Source organism: Tubulanus polymorphus, chromosome 2, assembly GCF_964204645.1.
Source record: "Tubulanus polymorphus chromosome 2, tnTubPoly1.2, whole genome shotgun sequence".
NCBI lineage: Eukaryota > Metazoa > Nemertea > Palaeonemertea > Tubulaniformes > Tubulanidae > Tubulanus > Tubulanus polymorphus.
The window spans coordinates 28,316,102-28,338,810 of record NC_134026.1 but is presented as its reverse complement, the minus strand read 5'-3'; the positions used below and the strand labels follow the sequence as shown (position 1 = coordinate 28,338,810).

At 35.5% G+C, this 22,709-nt stretch overlaps 3 protein-coding genes across 5 annotated transcripts; 2 read left to right on the top strand and 1 right to left on the bottom strand.

Annotated features, from left to right (window-relative positions):
• The first annotated feature begins 107 nt into the window (after nucleotides 1-107).
• On the top strand, nucleotides 108-10,182 carry LOC141899782 (uncharacterized). Of its 2 annotated transcripts, none has more exons than XM_074786306.1 (28): nucleotides 108-175; nucleotides 1,618-1,789; nucleotides 1,872-1,919; nucleotides 2,281-2,347; nucleotides 2,431-2,523; nucleotides 2,619-2,930; nucleotides 3,019-3,099; nucleotides 3,176-3,336; nucleotides 3,415-3,535; nucleotides 3,614-3,766; nucleotides 3,855-3,960; nucleotides 4,049-4,149; nucleotides 4,226-4,318; nucleotides 4,401-4,474; nucleotides 4,565-4,658; nucleotides 4,729-4,817; nucleotides 4,905-5,010; nucleotides 5,091-5,237; nucleotides 5,326-6,612; nucleotides 6,702-6,800; nucleotides 6,890-7,033; nucleotides 7,116-7,272; nucleotides 7,400-7,536; nucleotides 7,640-7,909; nucleotides 7,990-8,055; nucleotides 8,137-8,371; nucleotides 8,462-8,578; nucleotides 8,661-10,182. In XM_074786306.1, exons 2-28 carry the CDS (start codon nucleotides 1,653-1,655, stop codon nucleotides 9,674-9,676), a joined length of 5,511 nt encoding a protein of 1,836 aa, XP_074642407.1. In that variant the 5' UTR covers nucleotides 108-175; nucleotides 1,618-1,652; the 3' UTR covers nucleotides 9,677-10,182. The 2 variants fall into 2 exon arrangements, with proteins under 2 accessions (XP_074642407.1, XP_074642406.1); XM_074786305.1 differs by having other exon boundaries at nucleotides 7,358-7,536.
• Nucleotides 10,183-20,085: 9,903 nt separating this feature from the next.
• On the bottom strand, nucleotides 20,086-21,705 carry LOC141899999 (N-acetylglucosaminyl-phosphatidylinositol de-N-acetylase-like). Of its 2 annotated transcripts, XM_074786684.1 has the most exons (7): nucleotides 21,625-21,703; nucleotides 21,384-21,526; nucleotides 21,108-21,207; nucleotides 20,924-21,014; nucleotides 20,742-20,841; nucleotides 20,528-20,658; nucleotides 20,086-20,450 (listed from the first exon to the last, which is right to left on the bottom strand). In XM_074786684.1, exons 2-7 carry the CDS (start codon nucleotides 21,487-21,489, stop codon nucleotides 20,298-20,300), a joined length of 681 nt encoding a protein of 226 aa, XP_074642785.1. In that variant the 5' UTR covers nucleotides 21,490-21,526; nucleotides 21,625-21,703; the 3' UTR covers nucleotides 20,086-20,297. The 2 variants fall into 2 exon arrangements, with proteins under 2 accessions (XP_074642785.1, XP_074642784.1); XM_074786683.1 differs by having other exon boundaries at nucleotides 21,384-21,705.
• Nucleotides 21,706-22,129: 424 nt separating this feature from the next.
• LOC141899146 (uncharacterized) lies at nucleotides 22,130-22,629 on the top strand. Its single transcript, XM_074785301.1, has 2 exons — nucleotides 22,130-22,357; nucleotides 22,454-22,629. The coding sequence occupies exons 1-2, from the start codon at nucleotides 22,141-22,143 to the stop codon at nucleotides 22,627-22,629; spliced, it is 393 nt and encodes a 130-aa protein (XP_074641402.1). The 5' UTR covers nucleotides 22,130-22,140.
• Nucleotides 22,630-22,709: the final 80 nt, after the last annotated feature.

Sequence of the window (22,709 nt, the reverse complement as noted above, 5' to 3'; positions counted from 1 at the left end):
TTTCGGGTATAGAAACACGATATAAGCGATTTTATTGCGAAATCGCCAGGCTAGACTGCAAGTCATGTGATCAACAAAATGGCGACTGATCATAATAATTGTTGAAAGGGTTTATATTATTTCTGGCATTTCTTGTACCAAAAGGAAGGATATAGCAGTTGAGTTACGACATCATGTAAGTTCCTATTTTATTCAGCTTTTTGCCGCATGTAGTATTCGTTGTGCTTGACATTTTGGTATTTATTTGTAATTCGAATTTGTTTGCAGCCAGGTCGTTTGACATCGACTAGCGTTCACTTTTAGGATCTAGTGCAAATCATAAGACAAAGTGAAAGTTCTATAGTTACTACTAACCAAACCGAGACCAAAAAGAAAAAGAAAATCCGCTTGCTTTGATATCATTATCCTGAGAGTTAGTACTATGATTTCAGAGAAATCAACCACCATTAGAATGAGTTCCAGGGACGCTCTCCGCGCCCCCAACCCCATCCCTTAGGTTGTGATTTATGCACTCAAGCTATATATACCTAGGGGTACAATGGTTGACTCGCCCTAATAATTAAGATTGTGGTCACTCCACTCCGCACCTCTGATGTGGCTTAATTAATTGGCCTTCATAAGAAAGCCAATTCGACTATTATTATTATCTTTTCTCATTTGTTTATGATATTCATCACCCTGGACATGCTGGATGTATTTGTATTTAAAATCTTTAATGCTGTCTTTGATGAAATTGACCTGATGTAACACTGACGCCACAGGTTGCAGCTGTCCGATTATCACTTGAGATGCGGACTCAAGCAATTAGATCATAGGCTTTTATAGCGCTCAGATTCAAACTTAGTAACTGTGGAACTGGGTCCAGATTCAAATAAAAGTTGGACTAAATTGAACAAATTTCCAAGTCTAATTAAATCTGGGTCCTAACAACTGACAATCCAAACCAGATTTTTGTCATCTCCACTTGGTACCCAGATTTTAACCCCTGTAATTACAGGGCAAGTTGATGAAGAGTACCTCATTTTAAATTACCTCACAAAAGCCTATGACCAGAAAGTGCTATAGATCCATCTCTGATTAATGGTGCAGTAATATCTATCATTGTAGGCTACAATATATCAATTTTAGTAAAGATCGGATGTAATTTTTAAAATGTCTCAAGCTTCTTACTACAGTCTAACTCGCTTAGTCATCGTAGCTTGTACCATGATTATGTTGACGATCATGCTTACGGTAATAAACTACTGATGACATTTCTGGATTATCAAAGTAGGAAATTCAATACAAAACTTCAATGGGAAACTTTGACCTTTTTATCTGGAAGGCATTTCATTTAGTTTCACTTAAGCGTGAACATATTCTGTTATAGTCTTGAGATAAATGCATATTTTGAATGATTGCTTCTTATTCCCATTTCCAGTCAATAGAAATTATTAAGGCACAGTTATCATATTCAGAGTCATATTTTTAAAGCTGTAGATTTGTAATTACCATAAACGTATTGTATTTCCAAAACGGAAGGTCAAGTTGGTCACATGATGTATGATTAAACGAGAGTGTAAAACCAGAATGTGGAAAGTTCCATTAGTACAGTGTATATGCTTATCGTTTTTGCAGGTATTTTCTATCATTCTTAGAATTTTTGTGAGGGTATGGATGTGCCCGATATCCCAGTAATTACATTTGATAAGTGTTACGATGCTCTTTTGGAGCAAGAAGAAACATGTTGGACGACTCCAGAGGGACTTCAAGATCACGAAACTGAATCTGCGGGTTCAATACTTTTGAAGTAAGTCATCCACTTTTCCAGTCATTGTAAATTAGTTAATGATTTTGCTATACCTTAGATTCTCTTCTTTTTCTATTTCTAGAGCTGCTAAAACCCATAGTTCGATCAATCAATATTTCAGCAAGTTCAAGTAAGTAGTTCCCTACCAAAGAAAATTCTTGGATTGACAAGTAAAATTATTTTTCTATCTTTTTCTTTATTGTGCTCAATTTATGTATCTGTAAATAAGCAGCTGACATAGACCAAATTATTGAGGTCAATAGTAATCAGTAAATGATAAAATCAAATGCCATCAGTGAGCTTTCCGGCCTGACACAAAAAGTTTTTTACCCTCGTATCTTAGGTACTATATGTAGTACCTAGAATACTGGGATCGAAAGTTTTTGTGTCAGGCCCTGTGATTAATTCCTAAGAAGATTTCTGCCATTTTGTTGCGTTTAATTTTGTTTGTTCATGCTACTATGACTGAATTATCTAATTGTTTATTGAAGGCCTCACAAATGTCGAGCAAAATTGACTTCAATTGGATGTAAGACCAGTTTCAGTAGTGTTAGAGTAGTAAGTGAATTAGATTGATTCTATCACAACCAGATATGATTTATCATATTTAAAATCCTCCATCACAACAATCATTGTTAAAGGTACGTGGTAGCATCAAAGATTTGACTTTAGAAGAAGGAGCGATGACCAGAGACAGAAAAGAAAAGCTGGATGTGAAAAGACTGTCCGATGATGTATGTTTCTTTAAAGAATAATCTGCCAAATTATTTAACTCCTTTTAAATTCAATCTTTCTTACAAATATTTCATTTCTTTGATTTTTCTGATAGGATCACTGTCTATATAAGGATGCTTTTTTATGTGCATTATATCCAAAACTGTGTGCACCAGATCTACCTTCCCCTACCCCACCAAAGATGATCCCTCGGCGGCACTCTGTTGCTGAATACAGGCTTGAAATGCATCAGATTCCAGTTGATAATCCACAAATGGAAGTCGATGATTGTGATGAAAATACATCTGTCATATCATCAGAAACATTGTGCGATCTAATACGACATGCATTTGGTTTGGACCGTGATGCTACTAAACATTACGATCGGATGATTGCTGGAATGTTGCATAAGAAATCTCATGCACGGGTAAGATTGAGATATTGACTGTATCTATAACCAAACTGCAACTATATAGGCCTATGGACATTACATGTGGGCATTTATGAATTTTCAGCTACTGGCTGAAGAATTAAAAATGCAGCTAACACAACTAGAAAATAATAATGATCCTTTCTATAATCCACACAATTTTGTGGTAAGTTCATTTCAGAATTAATTGCTAGTACCGTTAAGCTTACAGAACACTGAAGATTTCTTTTTCTGCTTATTAGAGTCCACATGCCTATGATCAATGGCAGCAATGGCGTCGTAAACAGATAATGCTTTTAGTCAGTAAATTCTGGACTAGTTCTCTTCCACACCAATCATTCTATAGATTGTCTTTACCTTCTCGCCATCAGCAGTATCATGCACTTATGAAGAAACTCCTGAGGTATTGTGACATTTCTACTGTACTATTTATGGTATAAATTGGTAATATTAAAGTATGCTATGTTGTGTGTATTGATAGATATGAAAGTACATACAGATTCCAAGTGGATGGAGTTGAGAATGAAACTATCAAACCGACATATCCACAATCTTCTGCTACAAAACGTCTCCTGAAAGAATTTGGATTAAGATATGGCGTTGTATGTTTTGAAAATTGTGTCAGGAGCTAGATCTACATGATTGTCATTTATGGTCACATTTTCATCTTCTATTTTCAGTGTGACATGTTCCAGAAAGTCATATACCTTCAATATTTGACTGAGAATTTTGAGCATTACCCATGGTTTGTGAACCATGTTTCAACCATAATCGATGAAATTAGCCTAATGCTTCCTGCAAGCCAACAAAACATTGTCATGGTAAAAAAAGAGGTGAGGGTGATCTATTCTAAATCTATGTACATTGTGATAATAATTGTATTTGAAAATGTTCACAATTTTACAATCTTTTATCTTTTAGCTCGAGATTTTAACTGAAACATTGACATATCTGCATAAACAATGTGAGAACTCACTGACAAGGGTAAAGCGCTTGTTTCCTGGCAACAAACCGTCTGATGGTATCAGTAAGTATTCATCACTAATTACGGTGTACTTTAATCGTAGGATAAAGATGGTTAAAGTCTGATAATGTCATATTTGCTTTTATTGAAGCTGCGTTCTTAGATCTGTTGGAGAAGCTGTTACTTATGAAATCATTTTTTGCCGGAAAAGAAGATATATCAGTCAAAGATTACGTGCTCAAATATATGAGGGTAGGGAATCATTGTATTTTAGTAAATATTTTCATCAATTTTTCTTACTATTTGCAATATTACATATTGATTTCAGGAAAGTTTCTCCACAGCATATGAAAGACATAAAATGTTGCTGATTGATGAACTTGAATTAGATACATTTCTTACTTCAATTCACCCATGCCTTGTATGTATTTCCTTATTAGTTCTTTTAATAGATTGGTTTACTCCTAATTATGTATTCATGTATTCATTTTAACACATTTTAGTTGAACAAACTTCTGCATAAGATAGAAGATGAAGTAACTGATTATAAGGCAAATTATAATCACAGTTTTAAAAGGTAATAAGAAAATATTGGTGTAAACCCTCTATTTTATAAAAACCATTGATGTACCTGTACATGTATATAGTATTTTTGTGGTAATTTCAGATATTGTAATATTGCTGCTGAGGCTGCTCAAACATTCTACATGCTTTTGATGGCTGATGTCGCACTACTGTGTGAAGAATTTATCAATAAACCAGTTAGTATTCATTATCTAAAAATTGCCTGGAAAGCACTGTATGACTTAATAATCTGGTGCTATTTTTCAGCCAAATGACGAGAATATGGTATTGATGATAAGTTTAGCTTACAGTCTGAAGTGCTTTGATGAGGAATGGAACTGTTTTCTGACAGATGAGTAAGTATGTTATGCACAAATTTTTCAATTTCAATCAATATTTAAAAGTATGTATATAAGCACGCATTCATGTATCTTGATTTTCAGCATGAAGACCTGGCATAGTAGTTTCTATCCTTTAGGGCAAGTTTGGTTATCGACAATCAAAACGCATTTACAGTGTCTTGTAATAGACACTATTGAGCACGAAGAGGTAATCTATTTTGCAGTCTATTTTGAGAAAATGTATGTCTTTTGTCTTCGTCTGTCTGTTACAATTACCTCATTTTACAGTTTGATGTCATTACTATTCCATATGAACCTTCAGCTGTGATATCAACCACTCACCATCGTCTCAGATCAAGTTTGGCATCTTTAACACAGTCTTGGAATTCTGCCTTCAGTTCACATGTACAGTCCAATTCAAATTCGCCTCGAGAGGTAAAGCAATGTGTTGTGATTTTTATTAGCCTTTTCTATTCAGTATCATAGTTTTAGTTTAGGCTTATTGTCTATTTGCGTTTTGCAGCAATCAACTCCAAGATCAAAAAGGCGCACACCAATCCAACAAATTGGTTCTGAGACACCAATTCCAGAAAACTTGGAAGCTTCGCTTACTGATAACCAAACAACAGTTTCGGTTGATCTTCATCCGATTCCTCATCAGATTTCAACTCCTCTTGCTATAAAAAAAGATATCATGCATGTCACAGAGCCAGTTTTAAGCACGTCTCTAGATCCCAACATTTTCCGCGATGCTCCAAAGATTGAAATACGACAGATGTCTTGTGATGATACTGATGTTTTATTCTTCAGCAGAACAAACCGTCTTCATCATAGTATATCCTCTCCCACCATGCGACAGCATCAAAAATCAAAATCTAAAAGAATATCATTTTCCTCTCGTTCAGAAACATTAGATACATCTTCTGAAACATCAGAAGTGTCTACTGGAAAAACTTCACAAGAATTTGAGAATCAGTTGATAACTGAATTCATGCATAAACATCATGCAAATGCATACAGTGAACTTAGTCCAGAGGAGCAAAGGAAACTGAAAAAAGTTGTGCGACTTATGATTGAGACAGTTTCCAGTAATGAATATCTAAACGTACATGAAAGTGATGACAAAACAGTAGGTGATCCAGTTACAGAGAATATTCATGACCATAGTATTTATACATATATGAGTGATTTGATGAGATTTCCAAGGATGATCGCTTCATCACCATCAGCAAACTTGGTCTACCATTCTCCAACAAGCAATCAAAATAAAAAGAAAACCCCTAGAAGACTGAAACCTATTCCTGTATCAAAAGTTGAAGTGTCTGAAGTTGGGGCTGAGAAACCTAAAGACACAAATTTTGATGCAAGTAGCAAACCCGGGACTAGCCAGATGGACAAATCAGTGGATTCACATAAAGTCAATGATCCTAGCTACTTAGAACGCTTTAGCTCTGCTGTTAGAAGTTTGAAGGATAGTTTATTTCAATGGGGTAATGACAAAAAAGACATTGAACATTCCATAAAAGATTGTGGTGAATATGAAAATGAAAAATGTCCGGCCCAAGACGACCAATCAAAAGCAAAAGTTTCATCCGGAAATCCAAGCGATCCAAAACTCCTGCTGGTCACTAGTTCAATGCTTGATGTTGCAATAATAATTCACAGATATACTAAATTTGCTCAGTGTTTATTATTTGGAACACTGATGCCATTGTTGCCTAGTCTACAAGTGGGTGGCAATCTAATCGACAACCCTCTATTCATCGAGACAATGCAGATAAGAGAAAAATTGTACAGTAAATTCGTTTTAGTAAGTGTTGATTACGGTACTACATGTATGTTGCATCTTCGAAGCTCCTCTCATTATCTTGAGGGTTACTAATGGCAAATTTTTAACAGGGAGTATGTGCTGCTGTGATACTATACTGTGATAATTTGATGTGTATTGATTTGTGTGGTGCTGCAACTAGACTAGGAATTAAGATTCTAGGACGAAAGGTAAAATGTTCTTTCTTTAACATGTATGCAAATGCATCACTTTATCGTTTCATTGCAATCAATTATACATTCTATCTCATTACTTTCAGATGATAAATCATTTGAGTGTCCAGTTCAATAGTGGACTTATATGGGGTTGCCGTCATTCAAAAGATCCTGATGGTGATTGTTTTAGATACATTGACTGTAATGCCAAAGTCATAGCTGATAAGTATGAGCCTATAACGAAAGAAGTAAGTAAACTTGATGCCTTGTGGAATTAAGTCGTTTCTTTGCAATTTGATTGTTATATACTTTTCATTGTTCTTTATGTAGATGTGTTTTCGAATTAACAATATGTACAGCTTACTGCAACTCATCACTAAGATCCAGAACTCTGTCGAAAAAGCTGCTGATGTTGAAGGCATGACAACTCTTAAGAAGGAGGCTCCACAAACTGAGAATGATAATTATGATTATGGAAGAGAACATGGTAATGATCATTCATTTTATAACACACTACACGTATGTAGTAATTACTAACGTCAGCATCTCAAAATTTAGACTTTGTTTTACAGGGTTTGAAGTAGTGAAATCGTATACACCTCCTTCTATTACAGAAGAGGAAGATGAAAGTGACAATATTGAAGATGAAAAACCTGTTGAAAATACACTGCTGAATGAACAAACATTTCAAATGTGCATGCAGCATGTCCAGTCTTTACTCATGGCACAGTTGAAATTGCTGGCTTACCGAGTATGTTTTGTTATTAATGTCTATTTGAAATTTTCATTTATTGAATTCTCTTTGTTCTTTTCCAAATGTTTCAACTACCTGATGAACTAATACACAATTACAGGTGAACCTATTCATCAAAGAGACTTTGCAACTATTGTTGGATTTACCAATGAAATCTGAATCAATCTCTTATCGCATGAAACCTGTTTTGGAATTTCTGGAGATTAATTTCAAAGCTCTTAGTCGTTGGTTATATGGTGATATGCTACGTCGTGTACAAACTGAACTCTGGCATTTATTGGTAGCAAATATGTCAAATGAGGTCGACAAACTCACCCAGAGTCCAGGCAACACTGAAAGAAAGGCAAAAATCATGATCCAGGCATTAGCTGTAAGTTGATATCATATAGAATAAATTTAGAGTGACACCCAATACTGATATTTATGAAAAAAGAAAATCTGACTTTACAGGTTCTGATTCAGTTTATGCATGAGAACGGGAGTGGAATGAATTTACAGGAGCTAGTAGATGATACAGTAAGATTGATTTAGATTGAAAAATGAAAAATTGAAGAAGTCTGTTAGATTTGTCAATATGTAATATATTTTCATTTCTAGGAAACGGTTTTGTTGAAGTTGAATCTGTATTCAGAATCAACAGCAAAACTGATTGCGTTGTATCGTCAACTGAGTGATGCATTTGATGATGATGTTGATAGCACTGATAGCTCAATGCCACCTCCAGATTACATGGAATTTATGCAGCACGATTTGCATGCTATTAGGAAATGTTTCAGTGGTAAACAGCTCATTGACTGGATTAAGAAACATCCAATGGATAAATTCGTTTCGAGTAAGCATTTTTTCTTAATATACCATGTATATATGTATAAATTTTAAAGAATTTAATCTATACATTCTGCTGATCATGGTAATTCTGTAGAAGACACGACAACAAGCGATGAACAAGCCGTCATGACACTAGCTCAGACACTTCTAGATGAAGGTGTTATTTGCAGCGTTGATGACCATGATATGATGGCATGGGGGAACAGCAGTGGTATGTAGATGAATATCTTCAATTTTACAAACAGTCTTCTGTTTCGTCTCAATGATAACTGAAGAATTTCTTGATCTTACAGGTGTTAGTTCTGTTCCTAGTGAGACATCCTCTTTAGAAAGTGGATATTATCCACCGATAACGCCATGCACTTCTGCATCTGTATCAAGAGCTATGACATTATCGTATTCTACCGAAAGTGAGAAAGATTCTGACTGTGATGAAAAGCATACAGATAGAAATCTGTCAGATGAGAATGTACTCAAACCAGAGCAGTTAGAATGTCAACAGGGAATCAAGATTATTGTTTCAAATCATCAGAACGAGAGTACATCATTGCAGGCCGGTAATTCTTTAATTGAGAATGGTCACATATACGAGACCAGTGAACATTGTGAACATGAGAGTGTTACTATTGAAACAAACAATAATTCAAGTAAAGATGTGTCGCATTCAAGTCCGGATGATCAGTTAAACAGTGTGTCAATTTGTGATATTGAAAATGACGCTGCTGAAAATGATGAGGAAGTTATTGCTGAGGTTTCTTTGATTCGTGAAAAAGATGAATGTAAAAAAGAGTCTAACGATGAAAATCTTGTATCTGTAATTGAAAATATTGCTAGGTTGACTCCGCTAGATCGAGCGGGATCTAGTAACTCTGTAAGGTTTACACTTAATCAGACAGATGGCGTATCTGATGCTAGCTCCAGAACTGTAACGCCTGCTTCTACGATTTCGCAGCATTCTTCGTTTAGTAATCTGTCTATCAGTCCATCAGTATTGTTTTACCCTTCCACCAAACAGTATTACTGTTTTACGAACAATTTAGACATCAGCCTCGATGTGCGAAGTATAACTAGCTCAAAACTTGAAGATTTCTTGACGCGAATTCAGGCCCATCCACAGTGCCGTAATGAAGGCACGCTACTACGCTCAGCGATCGAAAAGAAAATTCCCGCAATATTCTTGGTTACTATTTTGTATACACGTAGAAAGAGGGACAAATTGGCAAAAAATTTTATCTCTAGAGTTCCGAAAGATGAGATTTACAGCGTAAAACATCCCGACAAAGTTGAACCTACTGGTTGCTTCGGTTGAAATCAATTTTTTTATGAAATAATAGTTCTGATCTTTACCACCACATTCTATTTTTCTGTAACTGAATTCTTGTTATTCATCTACGTTAATTCACGAATATGATTAACGATGCTCCACAGATTTTCACACCTAGGTTGTTCAATTTATGTCTAGTCCGACCATGATTGCATTTTGTGTTTTAAATTTTTGACTAGTAGAATGGTTGATGGTTGTATTCCAATGGCTGTTATCGTAATTATTCCAGCCAATTATCAATCTATAGTTAGGATCAAGGGCTCGCTGTAATGTAAGAGATGTTAGGATAACCGGTGCTAAATATATACAATGTGATATTATATTCATTGTATAATGAATTTGTTTGTATTTATGAATCTTCATTATATTTACATCATACCTAATGTGCTTCGATCAAACGTATCCGTGATACATATTTTTGGTGATATTTACCTAGTTTTGATACCTATATAAATTCAATTCTAGATGATTTTTGTCATTATGAGAATCAAAGAGAAATAAATACATGAAATTGAAATGAATAATCTATTACGTATCCCTTTGCGTCTGATTCGTATCGCGGATTTCCAAAATGGATTTCAATCGGTTCTTTCGGATCTCAATTGACTCGGGCGCGGTTCTAGGTATGAAAGATTGGCAAGGAGGATTACGAGTGGTTCAGTTGATAGAAGACCTTACCACGAGGCACGAAGGTGTGACGCATTGGTGGAGTCCTCCCCTAAACGTCTTTGAAAAATAGATGTTTAAAGGTTTAACACTTCATGTCCTTAGAATTTGGTCATCAGTACTCCTGCGAAGGAAGCTTCGCTTTTTGGAGGTTGCCATTTGGAATCTCATTTCGATGAATTCGGGTTCATCTGTTTTACGCATGTATGATACGCATAGAATTTCTTTATTGATAACGCCACTGCGTAGGAAAGAGCGTAGATCCTGTGTTGTGGTTCACCGTCTGTTGGTTGGAAACAGTATTTGGCGCGAACCAATGATTTCAGCAGTGATTCCTCCTCAATCGCGATGATCATATTCGCGCGTAATTTCACCGGCTCTATCCCATTAACGACCTACCCCGAAGTAATAACGATCCATCTCCGCCACATTGCTCGCTTATAATTTTTGATGTCAGTCATTATCCGATCAATTTAATATTTCATTAACAATATGATTTTCCTATAAAAGACAGGAATTATTAAATCCTATTCATTGTCAATAGCGCAAGAAATACAGATCATTCCTGCACGCATTCCTTAGTGAATGCGATCGCGCGCAAAAATCCCGTTTCCGCCGACTCGTCTTGATATATTAAACTTTGTTATGAGATGGTTGACATTTATCGTCATTCCGTCTATTCAATTCTCTACTTAATTAAATCTGAGGCCTCTTTTCATCGAGCCTGGTTCGCATTTAATGACGATTATTAAGGCACGTTAGGAGCGCCGCCGGTGACACCAGAGTTTAATAACCGAGTAATTTGCCAAACACGGCTGTCAGTTGGCGGGAACCTTGCATTACAGACGACAGCCGCAATAAACGCTGAAAAAACTCGTCAGCCAAATCTCAGCCATCAAACGCGTCCCATCATATATAACAGCGTAGAGGAGAAATTCGTCGGAAATTCGGGGAAAGTCGAATAGTTAGACATCATTTCGCCGCGAATACACATTATACATCCATTAACGCCTTATTTCAGCGAATTAGGAATGCCAATTACACAGTCAAACATGTCTCCGTCTTATCAACCGAATTCTCTCTATTTTTAGCTGACTAATGTAGAAGAATAGGGAAATGAACTATTCTAATCACTGGATTATGGCAATTATCTAGTCTCCGAAAAGATGATAGAACGCATTTGAAAATATTTTGAAGTAATGTAAATCTGTAAATTTCATGGATTGTGGTGGTATGATTGGCATTTCTGGTCATCTGTAGTCTTCATCGCAAAACTACGATTAAAATTCATTTCTGGTAATGGCTGTCGTTAAAAAACATGATCCACGTGTGACACTTGATTGATGAGCAGAGGACGCTTCTCATTTCCTGTTCTTATTACCTGCTAGTTTATTAAAGGATATGGATGCCATCTCCGCGCTGTCGTTTATATTTACAAATAAAATTTCAAACAAAAAGGGCCTGCCTCAGAAAAAGAAATGACAAACAACAGTCGTAGTGTCACTATGAATTCGATTTATATGAGGTCAAACTGATAACAGCTTCCTTTGTGAACCCACAGGCATGACGTGAAACTTCAAAGCCATAAACGATGATGAAGATTATTTTGTTTTCATATATATATATATATTATACTTAATCATGATATTTCTGCTGATAAACGAAAATGTACACCATACATACATATATACATATATATTAGATATTTACAAGACAAGACGTAACAAAAATGACTAGAATATAATAACAGATTTTTGTGACAGACACAAAAATGTCAAAAATATATTCGCAAATTCAATCAGAGCTGATTCTTAAGGTTGGAGAAATTGTCGTTTTCGTTTGTTCTATTTCCGCTGTGGTAGAATAGGAATTAAAAAGTTCCGACTGCTGATTCGCAACGGAAGAAGTCGCATGAAAGTTCATGTACTGTTGCATGACGGGAGATGACGTTTCGCTTCGTCTCTCGTCTGTTTCGTCGTTTTCACTGGCGGAATCAGCCTCGTCATCGTCACCGCCATCTCCAACGCGAAGTAAATTTAATTTAGCGAGTTTTGCGTGTTGTTGTTCAAGATTCTGTTTTCTCCATTTGATACGCCTGTTCTGGAACCAAACTTTCACCTGGGCTTCTGTGAGGTTGAGACTAGATGCCAAGTAAAATCTGCAATCAGAAAACATGTTATATCGTAGAAATATGAGTAAAAATGTGTCGTTTCAGTTTTCTAATTCCTTTCCTATTCACTTTCCCAGATGAATGACCTGGCATTCTATCACCAAACAACGCGAAACTTAACTGACACGATTCGCTACTTATTCGTAGAATTCTGTTTTATCATGGTTTTAATTGACTTGGTTTATTTAACCGTGCACAGTAAAATAGCGCAAAAAGCTTACCTTTCTGTTCCGACCATATACTGCTGTAACTCAAATTCCGTTTCCAGTCGCTCTAATTGTTCAGGTGTAAAGATAGTTCGCACCCGTTTACTTTTTGTCGGCTTCCAGTCTGTTTTCCCGCAGATCTTTTCCACTTTTTCTGTAAGACACAAAGAAATTATTTCGTTAAATAAGACATATCGTTTTAGAAAATCGAATTAGAAAACAAATTAGAAGTTTATTTCTGTGTTGTAATCAACCTATTATTCACGATTCAACAGTTACAAAATTAACATTTACATTTGCTTTCAGCTGAAATATAAACTATGAGATTTCAATGTTGCACAGCAAAGTCTAACAGAAAGTTAATAAGAACAGAGTGTAAAAGGAGAAGCAAGAGCTCAGTGAAGTTTGATATCTACCGCACATTTTCCCCGTCAATATTTTCTCAAGATAATTTGACCCCTTGGCTCGTTAATCGGCCGTTATTCCGATTCAATTATTCATAGAGAATTTCACCTAAACCAATAATTAGATTGTAATTTGTAAAAGGGTAAACGATGAGGTTTGCATCCGTATTGAATAGCATCGTTTAATAATTCATAATGATGTAGTGATTATAACACCTCGTCTCATTACAGACGCGCGCTCAAACATGTGCCAAATGGCTTCTCAATTCGATCAGATCAATGATGAGAGGTTGAATTGTATTTCGATCCAAAGTTTCGAGAACGTGCGACTTAGAAATTGAAACTGTAGGAGGAGGTGAATGATCATCAGTGAATAATCTCAGGACCCTCATTTTCACAGTTTGACGACTGATTTTATGTGTTCGTTTTCAGCGTTTTAACCCTAATTGTGGAGTCATTGCCCAAATCAAATACATATCAATATCTTCAAGAGCCGTTGAATTGAGTTTAGAACGAAAACTGCGCAAGAATGAACCAGCATGAGAAAGATCACGATTCATAAAACACTTTATTCATGTTGAAGCGATATAGAGCGAATCCCACAATAATAACGAACAAAAAGTCCGAAAATGAAACTGAAGCTAATAGCAGTTTATTGAGAATAAACTACTAGCTTCAGTTACATTTTCGGACTGTTTTTGTTATTATTGTGGGATTCTCTCTACAGCGTTAGAAAGATTTGTTAAGAATCCAACCGCTGGTGAAAGTAAAAGAAACGTCGATTTTGTCAGGACAGAATACGAAAATGTGTCAAAAGAAATACAATAATACTAACAAGTGCAACGTTCGAAGTGGTTGATGTGAATATATTTGACATTGTTTCTGATGTAACTCAATAATTGCTATTCATTTGTTTTCGATTCGTTTAATTATACGAAACTATAGCGCAATGAAATATTGGCTCGACGCGCAACCAGATGTCGAAAAGCATCTGAAAATGAGATTAATTGCTTACAATTGATATTTCAATGATATTAATTTCATACAGGTGGAAATACTCTATAATGAGCAGTTTAACACGAGAACATTGAACATTCTAAAATCTATATCGGTTATAGATATATCAGTCGGGAATAGGGAATAAACATTTCACAATTCGGTGACAAATGAAAAAGGACACGAGCAGATCCCGTATTTTGATTTATTTGAAAAGTATCCAAAATTGTATTGAAAATATTACAATCCATATCCTAAATACGGTGCAGAAAAGTCAAAAATGTAACTAGCATGAAACTATATGAAAATACATTATTTAGAAACCTATTTCCACAATTCTACATATAGACACTGCCTCGAGGGAGGAAGCTATAAGATTTATTTCTGAATATTAAATTTTATTAATGCTATTGACGCTTAAATTTACGAATATAACCCAATTTTCGACCACGGCTATTAATTATCGTATTGAAGTATTCGTCACTCGAGATTCGAGTTGGCACTTGTCGAACTAGAATTCTCAGCCCATCAGCTGTTGAATGAATGAAATAATATTTATTTCGAAAGATAACTTGAAATGTCTGTCTTTTATTTTTCACAATCTGCCCCATCGTCGCGCCGCGTGCCCCGCATTTTGTTTATATTTCCGGTGAACTCGCGCTGTCGCATGTCAGCTGGTGTATAAGAAAAACTAATTTTCAATATCTTTTACGGCATGAATTAACTTCTTAATTTCTTTTTGTGTTGTACTGAAATTGATCACTAAATGCTACTAAATCATCCATGAAAATTGCGACTCTTCCCGGCATAAAAGTTTTCATTCCGTGACAATTCTTATTAACGTAAATGTTGCGGACAATGTCAATAGTTTTGAAAATTCGCAGAACTTTTGCAGCGCAATCACAAAATATTAGATAGAAAATAAAAAAGCAAGGTCTCCTCGGCCGCATACAGAGTAACATAGTTTCTGTATGTTTTATACAATGATTAGTTTTCTTTTTAAACAGATGTTGAAATATTACACCTCGTAAGAAAATCGCATCACTGAGTGATTGAGAGGCGCGGTTAAAATCAAACGTAATCGATGTTTGTTTATCAATCAGGGCAATTTAATTGGTATTACAGTTATAACAAGTTATAGCAGTAGTGCCTTAGTTTCATTGAATCATATTACAGTAGTGTCTTAGATATATCAAATTATATTGTAGTAGTGCCTTAGAATTTATAAACGTTTATTCAGAATTCTGTTTAAATTTGGAAAGATTTGTTTTCCTTTGTAGATATTTATTCAATTTGTCAATGACGATTTTTCTAAAAGTTAGAAAAGCGAAGCTTAGCCTAAAGAACGATTGATTTGATGCTAATATATAATCCCACACTACAATAAAAAATTAAGGAGCCCGAAATAGTAGTTTATTACGCTTCGATTATATCTTGATAGTCATCTTCAGAGGAATACTGAATAATAAATAAATAATGGTGACAATCGTCAAAACCCTCTTGATCTCATAATCCTTGTATGAATAAATCACTTTAAACATGCATTCGTTTTAGAATCCATGGTTTAAAAAAACTTTCACTTCAGCTCAGATTCATTCGGTCTTACCTTTTTGTGAATGTAGATCTGCAACTGATTGATTAGTGTTGAATCTCATGTGCGATGTTAAAGCGTTCAGATACGGGTGAGATTCGAACCTGCGATGTCTTCTGTGGATGATATTATCATTTTCCTCGTCGCTAGATCTGTTGTTATCGCTGCTGATATTATTAGCTGAATCATTGCCCAGTATAGCGTCGATAGTGAATGACCGGCCCTTGGACGCGGTTCCTACTGCTGCTGCTGCTGCTGAGAATGCTGAGCTATGATGTCCCCCGGATGGTGCGGTCAGCGAGGTCGGTGGCAGGAAAGCCGGATGAATCGGCATCGATGCTTCGATGGATCTAAACGCGTACGAAAACGCCGGATGAAAAAACGGCGACGCCGCCAAATTCGTAAATTGCTGTTGTGTCGAAGAATGCATTCTGAATCCGTTCAGCTTTTGAGTTTAAAAATGTCTTTAAAGTCGAAATACACGAATATCAATAGCGAGTAATGGAAAGTGTTTCCGAGAGAAAAATTGATCGCCTGCTCGAATCGGAAGTCTTCGGGCAAGTGTTTTCCGCCACACGCTGTGCGCCGTTTTTATACGGTCACGGAAGCTATTATACACCAATTACCCGCCCCTCGGAACAATGGACAACGATCCACCGTTAATGAATTCTAGTGTACACAATAAGTGTCGTACAAGTGGATAATGACACCTGGTTCGCAAACTCCCATCTATTAATAATAAGATGAGCGAGCGCTTCCCCGAATATATTTATCTCCGAGTACCAATATAATTTTCGAGAGGTTATGCGAAATTTAATTCTCCAATTATAGATTCGTGTTGAAGTATTCTAATCGAATAACCTTTATGGTTTTTACAGGTGATTATTCATAAAACAATGTGCCGTCTGTATTGAAATAAATTTTATTGCTTTTCGATACGTGTAATTCATTATCATAAAAGTGGTACGACGAAGAGAAATATTTAGTGCAAAATGCCCTAAATCGCAATATCATCATGTCAATATATCGAAGATCCTAATAAAGAAACAAAGATTAAATCGTAAAATAAATGAATAAATCAAACACGAAAATAATGCCGAAATAATGTAGGAATTGATAGAGTTTGATTAGTTAAAGGTTTTTGTAAACCAGTTCCAGAGTAGAAATTTTGCTGAGTTCAGTTTTAGTTCTTAATTCGTCTTACAAATAAAAAGTTACCCCAGGTAAGTAGTTTCTTAAATAAAATAATGACTCTGGAACTGGGCCCATAAGTGTCACTGTAATTTCACATAAATACTGTGTAATATTTACATGACAGTGTATTAGCATATAAGTCATTTGAAACAATGAAATACGTAGATTTCGCAAATAAGTGTTTGATTATTATTATATTGATCATTTGCATGATTCGACGCGTCTCCTAGGCCTTATCTACAGATCGGCCCCATAGGATCAGCGATGGGCGTCGACTCGGTAATAAAATAGCAAATTGAATTTCACATGTCGTCACTTTGTGAAATCACAAACGAATTTCTCGCTTAGTTGTGATTTCATTTCACGAGATTAATTGAGTTGCTTCGTTTCTAGGAGGATTATGGCAGTTGATTTGCTTATAATTGAACGACCGCGGCGGCGCATTACCACTATCAGCCGTGACGTAACAGCATTATTTAACACAAATTTAAATTCAAATGGACAATAGGTGTTATCGATATCGGTATAGAAATGATATGCCCGATGATCTTTTCCGTTATTTTCTTACTTTATATAGCATAGTCTCAATAAATTGAATATGCATTTTCAAATAAAATTGGAAAGTTTTATTTGCCTGTTTCAACTCGCGCATTTTGTCAGTTTCACAAATAGAAATAATCAATCCCTGTGATCGAATACCTTACTCGACTCTATTGTACAGATGTATACTTATAAGCTACTATAGTTAACGCCCAGTTAAAATTACTTCAGTTTCAAATATTTCAATCTAAATCTGTATTCTCAACCCAGAACCGCGGAATGCTGATTTCGACTTATGGAGAATTTCGAAGTTGCTAATTCTTAGATGGTGATAATACCGCGGTATCCAAGCGTTATCTTTGATTTTGCGACTCATCGTGAAATTGTTTTGAGAAAGATTTGCACATCCTTTTTTATTGAAGATCACTAATAACAGAAATGTTTTTCTTAAGATTATCTATTAAATTGGATTAACCAGCGGCTCCTTAGTAGTCTTTAAGTGACCGGGTGATTTTGTTTTTCTAACGTTTTCTTGTGAACGAGATTCGATAAGGTCACTTAGTCAGTAATAAAGACTTAATAAGGTGTTTTCAAAGGTGACGGCGATGGTTGTGGAGTGTGTTTGTACGGCGCGGTCGCTAAGCCGGTCCGAAACGACCGACCCCACACATACACAATTACCAGCGAAACCAATGGTCCGTTAAAATGATAATTAAACATTGAACGATTTTCAACCAAACAAATCCAGACTCGTAATTACAACAATTAAGAAACTCTAAATTCTAAATTGATTCGACCAGATTTTCTCGAAGAAAATATGATGGTTCCGATAACTGAAATTCGTGTAAGGATCATTTGATAGATACTTATTTCAAAAAACTCTACATCTGGTAACGTAAGCGAAATATACTCGTGACAAAAATTCTAGATGACCAAAGCCGCTGTATTTCTTCTAAAACACGTATAAAGCGCTAAAGATATATCGATTAAAATGCTTTTCGTGTTGACGACAATCGAATTCAGGATTACATGCAAATGACCCCAACTATAGTAAATACACGTTACTTTAAAGGACCCCGAAATTTTGATTAAGTGAACGGGCACAATACATCATCAATTCAGAGGCGGACACGCATGTGGTCTAATCGATTTACTGACTGAAACTATATAAATCAGTTTGGCTATTGATGACAAGTACGTATATATGGTTTTTTGATTGAAATTGAATATCTTTACTATCTCAATATCTTATGTCTACAATTGATAATTGATCAAATCTAGACATAGCGTCAACTAAACCGATGATGACTAACATTTCTAAAACGTACGATCGTTCCTGTTACGTTCTGGATCATTATCCGATGATCCCTTAACCAGTGCATTTCATTTCCTGATTGTTGGGATCCAGTCACGAGTGACACGTTTCCTAAATTTCTCTTGTCTTAAACTTTTCGTAAATTCTACGATTGCGATGCGACTCAAAAAGGGGACCATTTCTGACCGCTTTCTTGGATTCAACACCTGTGCAAATTTACTAAACACACAATTAAATTATTCATAAAGGATATAATCGTTTGTGACTTCACAATTGAAGTTGAAGTCGTTACTGTGTATTTGTTTGTTTGTTTATGGACCTCTGATAAAGACACGAAGACACGTGTGGGATCTGCTGATCTCTATTCATATGACAAGCGTATAATAGATGATTTATTAAAATCTGTCTGAAGTGTACTTATGGAACTTCATTTTAGATAGATAGCCATTATCGAAGAAATACACGTATAAGTCAGGTTAAGCCCATTGGTCACCCGAGTGTAGACGCCCGTGATATATAGATTTCTTCCAGAACACTTCTAGATCAAGTCAAAGAAGACTTGCCCAGACCAAGATAGAACATTAGGCATATTTGTTTCGTCCTATTGCGGACGGGGATATCTCAAAAACACCAGTATGACAACAAACAGATCATTAACGTATCAAACGTTGATCAGATTTAACAAAATTTGATATAAGCAGTTTTTCAACATTCGAAAGACCGAAATTCAGTAGATTAAGTTGGTATAAATAAGTACACTGATAATTGTGGAATTCATTTTTGTTTGGATATTCCGATAAACTTAGTCAAAGAAGATTTGCCCGGACGAAGATAGAATATTAGGCATATTTGTTTTAAGGTCCTATTGGCGGGCGGGAAATCCCAAAAACACAAATATCAATAAATCAAAAATTAATCAAATTGAAAAAAAATCATGTTATTAGTTTCAGTTGGTATAAGCACACTGATGATTGTGGAATTTTTGTTCAATATTCCAATAACCATCTTCAAATGTCTTTGTGAAACCAGGTTGGTTTAAGACAACAGTTTCAAAGATTTATACGCTCTTGCGGCGAGTGGAATCGTTGTCTTACAGTCGTTATACGAGGGACGATTCCTTTATGTAGTCCGTGGTTTATCTAACTTTAAAGGTTCGAACCAGAGCCCCGACTCCTCCGTCCATTCATCGGGCGGCAGGCCCTTCCTATTGATGTAGCAAAGAGATGGGAAAATGAGACAATAGAAAAACGTTACCTTTTAAACATAAAAATAATCTTTATTATCTTTTAGAAAAACACTAAAATTTACAACCAATACAGACACTACAAAACTTAAAAATGCATTTCCAGTTCAACTGTTTTGCTTTTGGATACAGTAATTAATAAGACAGTAGCCAGATAATCTAACTAATAATCTTCAATGTGAAGAAAAAGTTTGGTCAATCCGCAATTATTCGATGACTGAGACAGAATTCAGACATTGGACTGGAATAACTTAAAATATTGTGATCATTAATTCACCACTTTATGATACTACATCAGCATAAACTTTATTGCTATAGGTGCGTGGTCTGTTTAACTTCAGTTCTTTCAATGTATTGATAACCATATATGTTGAAAAGATCATGTGCAAGTATCTAAACCAAACCATTTGACTTTTATGAGCCTGAAGCGCTTCCTGTAAGACAAAATACAAACTTATTATCTAGGTATTTTACATAAAGCGATGCATCGTAGAATCAGAAATAAACTTACCCTAGCTTGAATAATAGATTTCAAATTGGAGACAAATAGAAGTTTCGATCTGATAAAACTGACGGGAAGTTCAAATATAAATAAGTATTTACGAAATAAACTTATGGATTGTAAGGTAAACACTTCAACACCTGTAAATATATAATTAAGGGACATGAAATATGAAGATATCAACCATTTTCTTTATCTCTTTTATACTTTCACATCTACAAACCTTTTGGAATCCTATTCTGGAACAGGCATCTCCAGAATGCCCAGTGAAGATTACAGTGATTATTGTGACCACTAACACCACCAGCATCAAATGTAATTATCTAAAATCACAGATTTATAAATTAAGACATAATTGAGATTGATTAACAATGTTTCAATTCAGAATAGGAATTCTTCGCTTACAGTATTGATGTCATGTTTTTTCACCATTTCAAATGTATGATAGCAAATTCGTTCCGGATCCCAAGTAACATTTGGATTATCCGGAAGAGCTCTACAAGTAGGAAATGTTTGAAAGGTCATTCATTTTAAATATAAAATTCCATCAATTTTCGATTCATTTTGGAAGAAATTTCTAATAACATACTTATCATCTACTAATGATACATTCTCGACTGGTAAACCAAGAATTTCACAGCTTTCGAATAATTCTTCTTTGCGTTTTTCACCTTCCCCATAGTAATCTCCTACAAAGAACATATAATCGATACACAGATTGAAGTTAAAATAGAATCCCCACTGGCTATATACGGTACATCATAGTTTCAAATTTAATCATTCATGAAGCAGATATTTGCAAATCTGTTCTACCACAAAGCCGCAGCAATAATTTACTGAATGGCATTTTCACTATAATACATACCCGTTGACAAACATAAAAGGTACACAGAATGTCCGCATGCTATCATACTGAGTATAGATGGAGTAAAGAACATGCATTCATCATCTGGATGAGCCGTCACGAACATAATCTTTCTTTTCCATCCGATTCTTGAGAAACGATTGCTGTACACGGGAAAAAGCGATAAATACACATAAATCAGTGCACATATCAGCATGTACAGCGTCAGGCAAAACAGAAGTATCATGGCACGTCAATATACCACGAATAGGTTGATGTTTAATATAGTTATTCGATGCCTTGCCCTTATTCGACAGTAAAATGGCCAGCCACCATTTTGAGCCGTGGCAGTCATGTGATCAATTATTTTTGATGAGTTGGGTTCGAGTCCTGATTTTCGAGGCTGCCTGTCCTGAAGATGAATACGCGGCGTATTGCAGTACGGCGTCCTTAACAACGGCTATGGTTGAGAAGTGAAATATTAGTTTCATTTACTCCATTAATTGAAAAACCCTCCTTATATGCACTTTTAAATTGCAAAAAAGCAAATTTATTCAGAATTCGAAAGAGTTTCTATCATAGTCTTACGGCTGAACAAATATTTGGAAATAAACATACGCACTATTTCTACGCGCATGACTCGCACCTGTACTGATGTTAGGTCGTTGTTGGATAATTTCAGTAAAACTTTTGCAGTAATAGTAACCGACCGAAAATGACGATATTTTCATGAGAATTCTATAGAAACAACGAAAAAAACAACAGTTTTATCGGCAAAATGGATGACCCGAGAATCGAATGGTTGAGAAACCGAGTATTTGATGGGTTGAATATTTTGGACGCAGTGGTTTATGAGGAATTATTGAACAGAGATGATGGAGTTTTTGAACGAGAAATTGCTAAGTTTTTGAATGAGACTCCAGAAGAACACAATTCAGCTTTACTGTTTTATAAAACAGAAGTGGAAGAGGAAGAAGAAGTTGAAATTGAATGTGGTTAGTATTTTATTTCGGTTTTTTAAGCTAGACATTTTTTAATTCCTCATAGGAGCTGTCCCTAAATAATATGCCATCTTGAAAATTGATTTTCAGAGCCCGAAATTCCTGATATTCAAGAAGAAGAATTCACCGATACACTCGATGAAGAAACTCCTGCACAAACTCCTGCAATTGAAGAATTAACAACTGCTTCATCAGCGCCTGCAACTCCTGATACTGATGGCAAAAAATCAAAATGTAAGTTATCGCGCATCAACTCATTGAAATAATCACTTCTTGAATCGTTAAACTTAAAAATCGTTTTCATTTCGACCCAGCAAAGAGAGGAAAGAAAGGTGGAAAGGCTGGT

Coding starts and splice junctions, on each gene's coding strand:
- LOC141899146 (XM_074785301.1), top strand. CDS start 22,141: ATGGATGACCCGAGAATCGAATGGTTGAGAAACCGAGTATTTGATGGG. Junction 22,358..22,453: donor AGAAGTTGAAATTGAATGTG/GTTAGTATTTTA, acceptor ATTGATTTTCAG/AGCCCGAAATTCCTGATATT.
- LOC141899999 (XM_074786683.1), bottom strand. CDS start 21,609: ATGATACTTCTGTTTTGCCTGACGCTGTACATGCTGATATGTGCACTG. Junction 21,208..21,383: donor CCTTTTATGTTTGTCAACGG/GTATGTATTATA, acceptor TGTTCTTTGTAG/GAGATTACTATGGGGAAGGT. Junction 20,842..20,923: donor AAAAACATGACATCAATACT/GTAAGCGAAGAA, acceptor CTGTGATTTTAG/ATAATTACATTTGATGCTGG.
- LOC141899782 (XM_074786305.1), top strand. CDS start 1,653: ATGGATGTGCCCGATATCCCAGTAATTACATTTGATAAGTGTTACGAT. Junction 3,337..3,414: donor CTTATGAAGAAACTCCTGAG/GTATTGTGACAT, acceptor GTGTATTGATAG/ATATGAAAGTACATACAGAT. Junction 7,910..7,989: donor TCATGATCCAGGCATTAGCT/GTAAGTTGATAT, acceptor CTGACTTTACAG/GTTCTGATTCAGTTTATGCA.